The sequence below is a fragment of the Melozone crissalis genome, unplaced genomic scaffold, assembly GCF_028551555.1.
Source record: "Melozone crissalis strain CALT ecotype California unplaced genomic scaffold, PUWL_Pcris_2 ptg000033l_1, whole genome shotgun sequence".
NCBI classification, from domain to species: Eukaryota; Metazoa; Chordata; class Aves; order Passeriformes; family Passerellidae; genus Melozone; species Melozone crissalis.
Window position 1 is genome coordinate 8,289,257 of NW_026535811.1, and position 13,105 is coordinate 8,302,361.

Consider the following 13,105-nt stretch of genomic DNA (forward strand, 5'->3'; position numbering starts at 1 on the left):
AGTCACTTGAATCAAATTGAGAGGACTAATGCTGACTTCTTTAAAATTGTGCAAAACACCAAGAACCACAATAACAAAAAAAGAAGTATTTATGGCAGTGAGGGTCATAGACTTTGGAATGAATGTGTCCTGATCCCAAGTTAAAATAACAGCCCTGGATTCAGAGCTGAAGCACATTAGATATAGAAACACCTGCTCTCTCACAGACCATGGCATGTAGAACAGAATCTGTTCAATGCCTACCACTGGGAAGGAATGATATCTATGTGCAAACACATTTTTGGCTATGCCAGTTGAAAAGCATATGATCCTGCCTGCAAGGCACAGATGAATTTATGATGCTTTCCATCTTACTCCCAGCTTACAAGTCACTGGTAGCAGCTGTACCAAGTTTTATTTCACTGGGAACATCATTTGTCCTGAGAGCTTGTCTACACATCAGCACTTGGGAAAGTTAAGGTTCCTAATCAAAGCTGAGGTCAATGAATGCACAGATTTCAGAGTTAAATGCTCCCATTCAGAAGTAAAGTTTGCTGTACAACAAAGTAAAGACATTTCCTTCTGAAGAAAGATATTTAATGTCAAGTTCATGCATGTGCTTCACACCTTTAGTCTAAATTGCCAAGCAGACAAGTCCTGAGATGCACTTTCTCACAAAGAGTGGCTTCCAAAAAGTTAATTTGCTTTGAATAACCATGGCTTTATGCCATAAACCCAGCTGAGCCAGACAAAGGTTTATCACATTGGTCAGCCCATTGGTTTGGCACTACGTGCCATCCTAGCAGGATGTGACAGTGTGCCAGGTGTTTGTCTGCCCTCCAGACATGTGAAGCAGAGTGAGAACTCATTTCTCTCTAGCAAACCAGCAGCAGGATAAAGGACCTCTTGAGGAAAATGTCCCTTCTTAGTAATGACAGACAAATTTGTAGTCACAAGCAGCCCAAACCATCACCAGGTGCTACCACTATGGGGTTTTTCACCTTGGAATGTTCTGAAGCAGCACCATTTCCCAGTAACACATCACAAGTCTGTCTGGCTGACACATGCTGAACAAGTCTTTGACAACAGCTTGTCTAGAACTGAATTCTGCCTGAGCACTTTCCACTCTGACTGGAAGCCACAAGGTATTTTAACACATCTATACCTGACACACATGCCCAGCTCTTCTGGAAAGAACACAGATATCCACATGCTTGGGTAACCACTGAACCAACAAGCTCTACAGAAGCTTGCTAGGTCAAGCCTAGAGTGCTGCAGGATGTGTGTGAGGTTGGCTCGCATATCCTGGCAAAAGGTGAAGCACACAGATTTCAGTGCCATAGTAAGGAAATAACTGCAGTAAAAGAAAGGCACAGGTTGGGTAGTGCTGAAAGAGTGTTTCTATGCAACTGATACCTGATACAGACATGGGGAAATGGCTCTCAGTCCAGTTCTCTGGAGACTCCTAAAGATTTAAGGGCAATTCGGGTTGGAACACACTGCTCAGAGGCCTGGAAGGCATGCCAGAAATCATAAATCACCCTCAAATTGTCAGGGTCAGTGGCAGTAGCACAGATAAGTAATCTGATTTTCTTTGCTTCAAACCTCATTAGCACAAGTATTTACAATGCATAGGTTAAGCCCCTCTTAATACTCCACAGGAGACTCCTGTATTTCTGAGTCACTGATAAACAAGAGAAACCATAGAAGAAACAAAGTACCTATAAACAGATGCAAACTTTGATTTGAGAGGCTGTCAGATAAAACCAACACTGACACACCCTTAATCCTCTTCTACGAAACCCTTGTTTCTTTTACCTGCCAGGATTTTCCTGCAGTATTTACTGTTGATGACAATAATCTATTAAAATATCCACAACTCGATTTTGTACATGTAGGAGTGCTCTAGTAGAAGGGCAGTCCATACCCTGGCATGTGTCAGTGTTTGGTGTGACAGATATTTAAACACACTTCAGCACCAGCAACTTGCCTTCTTCAGAAAATCTGCTGCCTAACTGATCAGGCAGGAGATAAAACAGCAGAACCTTCTGACTTGCTATTTAATCCCCAGGTGAACAACTTTCTTCCTCCTGTTCCTTCATGCTACAGCCCTGAAGGCATGTTCAGGTCACCTGTGGCTGCCTCCCTGCTCTTCCTTTGAGGTGACTTACCTTGGGTTCAGCATGAATTAGCCCAGGACTGCAATTTCACAAGGTGTGTGAACAATCAGAACTTTCATCCTTACTCCCTCTCCCAAAGATCACTTGATTGAATTAAACCTTGATTTGTTGCAGCACCCTTTTCCCCCAGGCTGGGGGTTGTGCTGGCTTTCTCTGCTTGGAAGGAACAGAGATCCCTGCAGGCTTCCTTCTAGCCATGGGTCACAGAGCAGCAGGACAAACAGTCTAAGTGGTCACAGATGTGAAAGCCAGGGTGTCTTCTGAACAGTTGTAGGGACAGAGGAGTAACACAGACAGGCAAATCAAACCCCTTCCTTAGGTATAAAGGCCTTCTGAACATACAGTGAATCTCAAAAAGTCATCTATACCTAAGGTCCATGATTTCACAAAGCTGAGAAACCAACACTCAACAAAAACTAAGTCCAAGTGCTCTTGACTCAGAGATGCTTGCTCTGAATTAGGCAGCATTTAGTAAGAATCTTAAATTAAATTAGCAGCATTTAGTAAGAATCTTAATTTAGGTGGCTGCCCAAGGCATCATCTATCCATAATACAAGAGATCCAAACACTGAAGTGTTGCTGAAGTGATCATCAGTTCGGGATCACAGAACAGTTACTCTTTGCCAAAATGGAAAAACCAGACCTGAGGTCAGATTTCATTAAATCTCCTTCTGGTTCAACCACAACAAAAAAATCAACCTACAGCAATAGCAACCCTCTGTTCTGAACTCATTTTGTCTCCCTTTGACACTGCAGCTCCCTATTAGAAATTTGTTACATTAACAGCCATAGTGGGGAAGAGAAAGTTGCTCTATTAATATATAAGTGATCACCATTACTTTTTAAGTTGTTCTTAAAAAAAGTGAAGTGCAGGGCCACACAGGTACCACTGAAAGTATCAGCTTGGTTAAGCACAACCTAAACTTAGTGCAATACTTTCCAACAGAGTCTAAAAATAGGAACACCAAGATTTTGTGGAAATACAGGAGGAGAGGCGAACACAGTATTTCAGGAAATAAGTCACTGCCATTGGACATAATCCTAAAAGGAAGAAATAGAGCTCCAGTGATTGATCTCCCTACAGAAAGCAAAGTTGGGACTATAAGGAAAGACTCAGCCCCATGACAATGTGGAGCTGGTGCCAAATTTCTCCTGTGACCAGGAAGATGTTCAGCATTAACATAACTGGGAAAGGGTATTTCTTCCAATAAAGTGTGACTGCAACTCTCAGTTTGTTAGGACTGAGCTCGAGTTGGGGACTGCAGAATGAAGCAAAAAAAGACTTATCCAGAAGGAAAAGCAAACAAAACTACCAGAGGAGTGAGGAAAAGCCTGGGAATAAAGACAGGCATGTCCCTGCCTAAAACTTCTGCATGTACATGGCCCAGCACACCTTCTGCAGCCATGCTCATTTCCTCTGGGACATGCTCCTCAAGGTTTGTTATCCCATCTGGGGTGAACAGTGAGCACAGAAAAGCAGCAGAGAGATCCTCTGGCAGCACATCTGATGGAGCAAAGCTCACCATCACCCAACCCTTCAAAAGTTCTTTTCCCAGACACTTGCTGGGAATTGTCACAAACATTTGCAGAGTTCCTTGTTTCACACCTTCACACCAACCAAACCTTCATTGGTTTCAGTTTACAGTGGAGGTTATGAAGACTTTTAGTCAGGAGTTAGCAGCTTCCAAACCTCTTGACATACACCTGTGTCAAATTCCTGTCTTCTAGCCAAGCAGCAATATGGAACAAGGTGAATCCAGGCACGCACAAGACTTCCTGAATTTTTAGCAATGTTTTCAGGTTACTCTGTTTGCCCCTGTCAGAAAGACTTGGTTTCCCAATTAGTACTTGGATTACTTTGCCAAAAAAACATGCAGGTACTGAAACTGCACTTCTTTCAATACCTGATGCATCAAACAGGTATCAAGGCATACATACAAGAATCACTTCCACAGTTCTCTGTAGGACACGGAGAAATATGTGTTCTTAGACAGCTGAAGACCTATCTTATCACTGACTGCCAGGCCATTCCTTTTGTGCATGGTCTGCACCCTGCACAGTCTGTTCTCCAGAGGGTCTATACTTATGCTCTTTCCTTCCAGAAGTTCTTTTGGACAAATTTACTTCTCTGTTCATCACAGGTAAAACAGAAGAAAAATGGCTTTTTCTCATATGACAACTGTAATCATGGCTGGAGATGTGTGGATCCTAGAATTCACTAAAACCAGAGTGGACTGCTCCTCCTGGGTCACATGCTAGTAAGGCAGACACATAACATTTTCAAAGTTCTGACTTTTTACCCAAGGAGCTCAAAATCCACCAAGAATTTGCAGCATCCTCAACATGTCACAAATATTTAATAAACTTTTCTTTGGCTTTAGATCTCCATCTGTCCAGTACACACAGACAGTTCTGACCAGGATTTCACTGAGGTCCAAAAAGAAGGTGTGGGCTCAGAGTAGAGCTAATTAAGCAGGAAAGCTGATAGGGTCTTGACAGAAATTTATGTTGCCCATGTTTTTCAAAGTTTTTCAAAGGTCTAGGTAGAGAAGGCTTAAAAACACTGTGATGTTTCATGCCACATTTAAATGTGTGCTTCTCTTCTGCACATATACATGACTCCAAGCATGGTTAATGAGTAATTACTTCACTCATGTTGGGAAAATTATGACAAAATGAATAAACAGCTGGGGGAGAAGATGTAGTGCAAAGTTATTATGGCCTGCAGTTAAAAGCAGACTTCAAAGGAGGCAGCATGGTTCAGGTGTTAGATGGGGCAGCAAAAAAGAAAACAGAAAGAGCAGGTGAAGATGTCTTCACCAGGCTCTGACAAAAGGAGCAAAAACCACTTGCCGCTCCTTGATTTTTCCAGGCCTGGACTGAAGAATAAACAAGCCCAAACCATTGCAACCACATAGATAATCTGTTCCTTTCTTAATCCAAATCTCAGGTTTTGCCTGTCTATTGGGAATTTTGGGGCTTGTAACACCTTTTTTGGTGTAGTGATTTTTGTAGTAGTAAAAACACTGATTTAGTCAACAGATCAGTGCAAAGGTGATGCACAGGCTAGAGAGCTTGGTATCTCAACCAGCCTGGGGAGCACATCTCCGTTACAAGTGCCTTTATCAGCAGAATCCAAGTAGTTTCTTACAACTGTCCTAAAACAAAAACCATCTTTGGTCTGAATAACCTCAGACTGCTGCATCTGGGCAGAATAAAACTTTCAGGGGAGCCTTCATGTGGCTCTTGACAAAACCTTGTCATATTCGTAGAGATAACAGACTGTGTTTGAGGCAGGACACAAAGTGAAACAAGGCATCACTAATGCTTTTATTGTAACACGAGAAGTTAAGGCACGTGGAAAATATTTCTGGTATGGCACCCAGAAGCATGAAGGTCTTAAATTTTGTTTACTTGAAGCGTGCCATTTCAGTTGTAAGAATATAGTTCTATATCCTTACTACCTGCTAATGCACAGATCCACTTCTTTGGCTCAAAGGTGCCTGGAGCTGGAAGACAGCGACTTCTAGCTCGGGAACTGTGAGTGTCTCCCCGTCAGCAGTCCCCCACTCCCGGTTCCCCCGCCCGGATCCCGTTCTCCGCCCGGTCCCCCTTTGCCCCACAATTCCCGGTTCTCAGCTTCCCCAGGCTCTCCCTAGATCCTCGTTTCCACCCCTACGCGGAGCTCCCAGTTCCTTTCGCCCCGTCTCCCATTCCTCGGTCCCTCCTCAGCTCCCTTTGCTCCCCATTCCCGGTTCCTCAAGCCTCCATTTCCCGTTCCATCCCGAGCTCCTTTGTGCCTCCCGATTCTTGTTTCCCGCTGGCTCCAGTTCCCTCCAGCGCTCACTTTCCACCCACTTACCGGGGCTACCCCTTTTCCTCGTTCCCGCTCCCGTGTTCGGTTCCCGGCTCCCTTTCCCCGTTCCCTCACAGGGGGCGCCAGGCGGCCGGCAGGGGGCGCTGTGCGCCCGCGAACGCCTCCCGCCTTCCCTCATGCCCTGCTCCGGCTTTGGGGACATCCTGGCGTTCCCGCGTGTCCCCAGCTCTAAGGATGGACACCCCGGCGTTCCCGCGTGTCCCCAGCCCTCAGGATGGACACCCTGGCGTTCCCAGCGTGTGTCCCCAGCCCTCAGGACGGACACCCAGGCGTTCCCAGTGTGTCCCCAGCTCTCGGGATGGACACCCCGGCGTTCCCAGCGTGTCCCCAGCCCTCAGGACGGACACCCAGGCGTTCCCGGTCCCGGGACGGACACGCCGGTGTTTCCAGCCCTCAGGGTATGTTGTTTTTTTTTTTTTTTTTTTTGCTCTTACATCAGCATGTGCTCGGCCAGAGGTGAGAGCCATGCTCAGCACGGGCATCACCTCTGCGAGCTGGGCAGAGTTGATAGTGCCCGAGAAACGAGGTCATGCTTAGCCACAGAACTTGGGTGTGAGAAGTATTTTGAAAGCAGCTTCTATTCAGGGACTGACTGTAGTGGAAACTGTTGGCATTCTCAGTGGAATATGCAGTGGGAAATTCAATAGCAGTGATAAAAAGACAAGGTGATGGATGAAAACTTTCATGAAAATAAGTGCATTTATTTTAATTTTTGCCCTTCTCAGCAAGTTTTCGTTCATCAGCTTCCAAATGCTGATATTGCTTGGTGCCTCTGACATCAGCAAGTTTCAGGTATCTTTCTCAGTTTCTTCAGCTGTGTTAATCTCTACAGGCTTTTCCTGAGTGTCCATTGTGGTATCTTCAGAGTATCTTGGATCAACTGTGCTCTGAGTTTCTTCAGGTGAGTTAGTTTCCACAGGGTTTTCCTGAGTTGCCTGTCCGGTATCTTCCGAGTTTTTTTGACGACCTGTGCTCTGAGTTTCTTCAGGTGAGTTAAACTCCACATGCTTTTCCCGAGTTACCCATCTGATATCTTCACAGTATCTTGGGCGAATTGTGCTTATAGCTGTGAAAAATAAGGTTTTCAGAATTGAATTGAAAAACACGTTCTGGAGAAAGGAGGTTCCAGACGCTATGAGCCACTCCCGGGAAGTCTGGTAGCCATAGGACAAGCCATAGAGCACGATGAAGAAGGATGAGAGCACGGTTATAGTCAGAACCAGGGCCCAGGCCATAGGGACACACCACCAACACAGCAAGGGCTCACTCTCCGGGATCTTGCGGAGCCGCCTGATGGTCGTGCTTAGTCTCCTTACTTTGGACAAGATGCTCCCTTCTACGATATTGGAACCTGGCTTCTGGGACTTATTACCCATCTGAGGGGAACTCTCAGGTGTCGTCTCCTCCTGTGTGTCAATTACATTTGCATCTTTTTCAGACATTATGCAATTATTCCAGTACCTAGAATCTACCTTTGGGTACATCTTAGTCACAACAGGAGCAGGATCCTTCTGGGAATACTTAAATAAGACAATTATTAACATTTCCACAGGGAGGGTAAGCAAAGCACATTCAATTCCTACCGTTATTGATCTCACATACCTCAGGTATATTGGAGCTTCGTCATCCTTTTCAGCATTAAAGAACATAATGTTAACAAGCATGGTGAATAACAGCACTGCTAAAAATGTGCACAACCTTTGGAACCTGCTGAAAGCCCCAGCGTTAACAGGAGCAAAAATTGAGATCCACAGATGGTACTCTGTCAGTCTCCTGTTAAAATGAATAAGGAAATAGTCAGCTTTGGGTAGAGGTGTCTGGGGGTCTGTGGCAGAAAATTTCAAGGCTCGTGAGGGATGGTTCTTGTCAAGGGAAAGCCATCTTCTGCACAGAAAGAACCAGACCTTCCTGGTGGACATGTCCTCAACTTCAGCTCTGCTTAAGAACCAGGTTGAAGATTTGCCATCGTTATTGAGCCTGATCTTCAAGGAACTAATATCTCCCAATTTTTTTTTAGTAGTTATCAGAAAGCAATCAATGCTTCCCCGTTGGAAAGCTGGAGAAGGCCGGTGCCACAAACAACGGAATTTACTCCTGCCGTACTGGCCGATGAGCTGCAGGAAAACCTGTGCTTTGGTCCCAGCATTACAGCGACTGCCTGTGTACAGAGTGACCAAAAAGCTCCCATCATCAGAGGCCTCATTGTCTGGCAGAACGATAATGTACTTGACCTGCCTCTCAGCCCTGTCTTTTCTTATAGCCCAGCAGCACAAAAGCAAGAAGATGATAAAAATACAGAGCAGTGTTATGAGGGTCAGTGGGTTTTTAGGTATGTCTGCTATCAGGTTTCTCCCCAGATCTATTGTGTTGGGAAGAACTATTACTTTGGCTGCCAGGAACCTGATGCTGGGTGCCACAAGGGCTGACACACTCCTGCGGTACCGCGTGGTGACACAGATACAGTGCACCTGCTCCCAGTTGGTCAGGGGACCAATCACACATGTCTCTGGGCTCCACTCACTTTCAATCCCATTCAGAAATAGGCACTGGTCATTAAAAATGTATATGCTCACCATTTTCTGGTTTGGGTACCTTAAGATATAGTGTGTCTCCAAGATAACAGTGATGGTCTGAGCGCCTGCACCACTTTTCTGCACTAGGTTTTCCAGCAGGGACTTGTGGAGACAGACTATATAGGGACCATTAATGCTGCAGTCATCAATGATTGTCTCATTTTCATTTGCAATTGTTTTCCTGTTGTGAAAAGCAATAAATGAGGCCACGGGCTGAGCGCCAGTAAGATTGGTACCTGTAAATATCAGCACCTCAAAAGTAACTTTTAATTTTGTCTTGATCTGGAAGTACATGCTCGTGGCAGTTTCATTGATCTCAAAAAGAAATCCTCCAGTTGTGTAAGTTTGTGTTTTATCGGGTCCCATTAGTAAATTAAAAGTTGCAACTCCACCTTTCCTGGCAAGAAAAATGTCTGCTCTTTCAGGCATGAATGGAATTAGATCCCCATCAGTCTTAGTCTCTGCCATTTTAAACCCCATGACCATTGATATAATATCTGATGTGTAATCTAACCATGGGAAGGGGCTCTCATCAAATTCAAAAACAACAGTGGAAAACACAGTGTCCGGCGCCACTCCTGAAATGTTTCCTTTTCTTATTATTGGATAAAAACAATTGTGGCAGGTGTCTGTTTCAGGCAAACAATTTGTAATGTTCCAGGCTTCAGTTTTCTTCACAGTGATATTCCAGTGTCCTGTTTCTATTAGAGTTTCTATTTCTTGAGGGACTTTTCCCCAGAAAACTACCTCTGTTACACCTTCCATGATGGAGAAAACATGTTGAATTCCATTTGCACTGACATTCTTGAGATGCAGAAGATCAGCTCTTAGGACATTGGCCAAGCATCTTAGTATTCCACTGGTCTGAATTTCTGCTCCCTCAGACCAATTGATCTGACTCCTCTGTCTCTTCAGAATTCCCGTTACTTCTGTCAGTTTCCCAATGGCAAGGTCTTGTGACCTAACATTCATTTTCTCAATTGACTCTGTGATTTCAGAAATAACAGCCACTACTTGGTTGATTTCCATGATGCTATTTACTGAAATATTCAAGGCTGCTTTAACCACAGCTTCCCGAAGGTGAGCCTGGGGGAGCTGGACAGTTGGTGTGGTTTTAACAAAGTTTAAGAGTGAGGCCGCAAGATAAATCAAATAACCACCTCTAAGACGATCGCTGAGCTGCTGAGCAGATGTGGACACGCTTAAATGGCTTGCTGAATCCAGCAGGTCATGAAACATACGTGCAAGGAACTGAGTGCTGTGTGGCTTCCTCACATAGGCACGTAAACTCACCTGGGTAAATGCCCTGAACGCATCACGGACTTGAACGTGAAGTATCACACGGTACCAACGAGAGGGCATTCCAAGTGGGAGAAAAGATGGAGGAGTTTTAGGCTCCGAACCAAAGTACAGAATTGTGCCAAATGTGTTTTCCACCACAGAACTTACTGTGGTAGTTTGGGGTACGTTGGAAGCTACTATCACTTTATATGTCAGAGGTAAATGGCTGTCAGAAAATCCTCTACACTTAACAACAAATTTTGTCTGAAAGGCAAACCCGTAGCGGGGTCTGATGTTACACTTGCCAGCCTTAGGTGGAGTATTTACCGCAAAGGGTTTTCTGAAGGATGCAGACCTACCATCCCAGGTAGTTACGCTTAAGTGAAGTACGTAGGTTGGATATTCAGGCTTCATGAAAGTCAGAGCATGTATAGACAGGTAAGCCCCAGACCTCCCTGTTGATGTTTTGGAAGCCCAATCAAAATCAATTTCTTTAGAGGTGTCTGAAAAAAGGGACCAGTAATATAGTGGCTTGTTGCTCGGTTTACAGTTTGAGCATTTTCCAGATAGGGCAAATCTCTCTGTTGGAATTAAACTGGCACCACAGTTTTCAATGCATTTAATATCCAGAATGAGTGGAGGGCCAGGATCTATTTCTACAACTTGATCAGCATAAGCCATCCTTCTGCCCTTTTTAATCACCAGGCGAAAGTAGTATAAGGTGCTTCCTGGGAGGTATTCTGGTGGTATTGTTTGAATGGGACCTGAGGATGTTACCCATCTCAAATCCTTCTGCAATGGATGGCATTTGTTTTTCCATTTGAATCTCATGGTTTTATAGTCTTCAAAGTCTTTAGTGCAGTACCAAGTAAATATCATTGTTCCTTCCGCTGCATCAGGATCAGAGGATCCAGAACCATCAAGAGTCCATCTGTCAGAAAATTTCACTGTGCGGACCGAGCCTCCTGAGATATTTGCCACTAGATCAGCTCTCTCAACCTGAACATAAATCATATCATGGGCCTTGAGGACTGTTGAGGTCCTAATTAGGATTACCTCAGCAGTGAAATAAAACAGATACAACCCATAATCTAAACTATTAGCGGCAACAGTTAAATGTATCATTCTCACGCCAAACATGCTAGAAGTGTCTACTGGGTTTGACCAGTCCGGGTCAGATTTTGTGTCCGTAGCAGGATAGACTTGCCATTGAGGCTTGATCGATATGCCAGTGTCGCACTCTACGTCCAACCTGACAAAGAGGAAAAATTCTAATGCCCTTTTCTTGTACAAGATATTGGCATTGGGAGTAGGTCTCTGAATCCAACACCTGACTATCTTACAATTTTTTTGCGCACAAACCACTGGTGTTTCTATGGTTTTTGCAGTACGGTTGTTGAGCCTGACACTTAAAAGAGCCGGTATAGGTGCGCTGCTGGTGCAGTTCACTTTTGCCACAAACCCCGTGTATTTCTCTGCATCAAAGGGTAAAGCAGAGCGACGGACAAAACGCGTGGCATTTTTTACGTGGTCATTGTACGTGTACGTGCTACTCTGGACAATATGGTCTTTTTTTGTGCCAAAAAGCTGCAGATAGAAGGTCCACTCGCACTGTAGCATCGGATGTTGGGTAGGGATAAACCACACTAAATAACTAAAGTTCTGCAGAACAGAAGGACGGGCACTGCTGAAAACGTGGACGTCAAGGTCTCTTTCTGCCAGTGACCTAATCAAAGCCCTCTTCTGATTCATATAAAGGTACATTTTGAACTTGTACCACTGTAAGGCCAGAAACTCTATGGTGAGTAAGTAGGAGAGCTCCTTGTATTGGTAGAACACAGTGTGTGTGTTAGGACGATCTGTGGAAAAAGTGCTGTTGTTGTCTTTAGATGTGTAAAATGTTCCCTGGTTGTACCTGAAAACGTAAGTGCTGCTGTTGGTCTTCCCTGGACAAAGGTTGACATGTACGGGAGTTTCTTTGCCAGCAGTTAAGCTCAGGGTACCATTGAGCAGGTGCAGTTCCCCCATCAATTCCTCAAACCTCTTTCCATCAACATGGAAGTAAACGCTGGCCACCACCATCTCATCCAGGCTCTGAGGTGTAGAAATGGCACAGAAGTTGCTTGGCAGTGTAAATGAACCGTAGGAGCACAGCCACCCTCCTATAGCCTGTGTGTCCACCAGTCTGTAGGCAAGTGTACTCAGGGTAAGGGGCTGAAGCCACCAGGACAAGCTGAGGGGCTGCTGAGGAACACTGAGGAGCTTGGAGCTGACGCTGAGGACATGCACCAAGTCAGGCTCCACCTTGAGAGAGAGGTTGAGGCTTATGTGGGGCATCTGCTCAATACTGACCAAAGCAACGTGGATCCCGGGGTGCCTGTAGCGCACAGTCAAGCGGTAGCTGTAGTAGGTGGCACAGGTCTGTTCCAACTCAACTGTTGGATAGACGGCAGGTGATGTTGTGTCCTGGTGCTCACTGCTGGGAAGGAGAAGGCTCGAGGGGACACCTCCCCGGCTGCTGAAGCGGTACTGCCAGGCAGCGCTCTTGAGGCGTGCACACCAGCCCAGCTCCACGGGCTGCCACGCTTGGATAACGCGTGTCTGCGGCCAAAGCACGAACAGCCGCACATCCTGCTCCGCGATCTCGACGCTCACGGTGCGGTGAAAGCACTCGGGCGCAGCGCAGGAGGCAGAGGAGCACTGCACTGTAACAAGGCTGGAGGCCCCGGGCGAGGGAGCTTCTGTCTGCAGTACCACCCGGCCTGACCAGCGTGAGATGTTCCTCAGAAAGGCCGCGTTCAGGTACCAGAGGCAGCAAGGTGGGGATGGCGGCTGTCCCTCCTCCTCCTCCTCTACCTCCAGCCCTGCTCCTGGGGCGGGCTGGTAATGCAGGGTCACGGTGCTGTTCCACAGGCACGACACCCTGTGCTCGTTGTCCTGCCGCTGGAAGACTTGGCCGTGAGGGCCCGGGCAGCTGACCCGCAGGGGTGACGGCTGGAGACGGACAGGGGACGCCGAGCCCCGGCGGCAGCAGGCGAGCAGCTGCATGAGGAGGAGGAGGAGGAGGAGCGCGGCCATCGCGGCCAGAGGGGACGGGGCGGAGGACGCGCGGCCTGCCGGGGCTGCTCGTTGGGGTGGCCCAACGGCTGGGACAGCAGCCCGAGGGCACCACAGCCTCCTCCGCAGGGCAGCTGGTGAGAACACTGTTTAACCTC

At 46.3% G+C, this 13,105-nt stretch overlaps 2 protein-coding genes across 2 annotated transcripts in view; one reads left to right on the plus strand and one right to left on the minus strand.

Moving 5' to 3' along the window:
• PPARA (peroxisome proliferator activated receptor alpha) overlaps nt 1–13,105 on the plus strand; it is a 61,220-nt gene that overhangs the window by 42,811 nt on the left and 5,304 nt on the right. The gene's annotated exons all lie outside the window — the stretch shown is intronic.
• Nucleotides 5,888–12,968, minus strand: PKDREJ (polycystin family receptor for egg jelly). The gene is given in 5 exon segments (XM_054281789.1): nt 5,888–6,369; nt 6,630–6,666; nt 6,669–6,771; nt 6,773–6,836; nt 7,001–12,968. Coding segments are annotated over 5 exon segments (6,654 nt in total).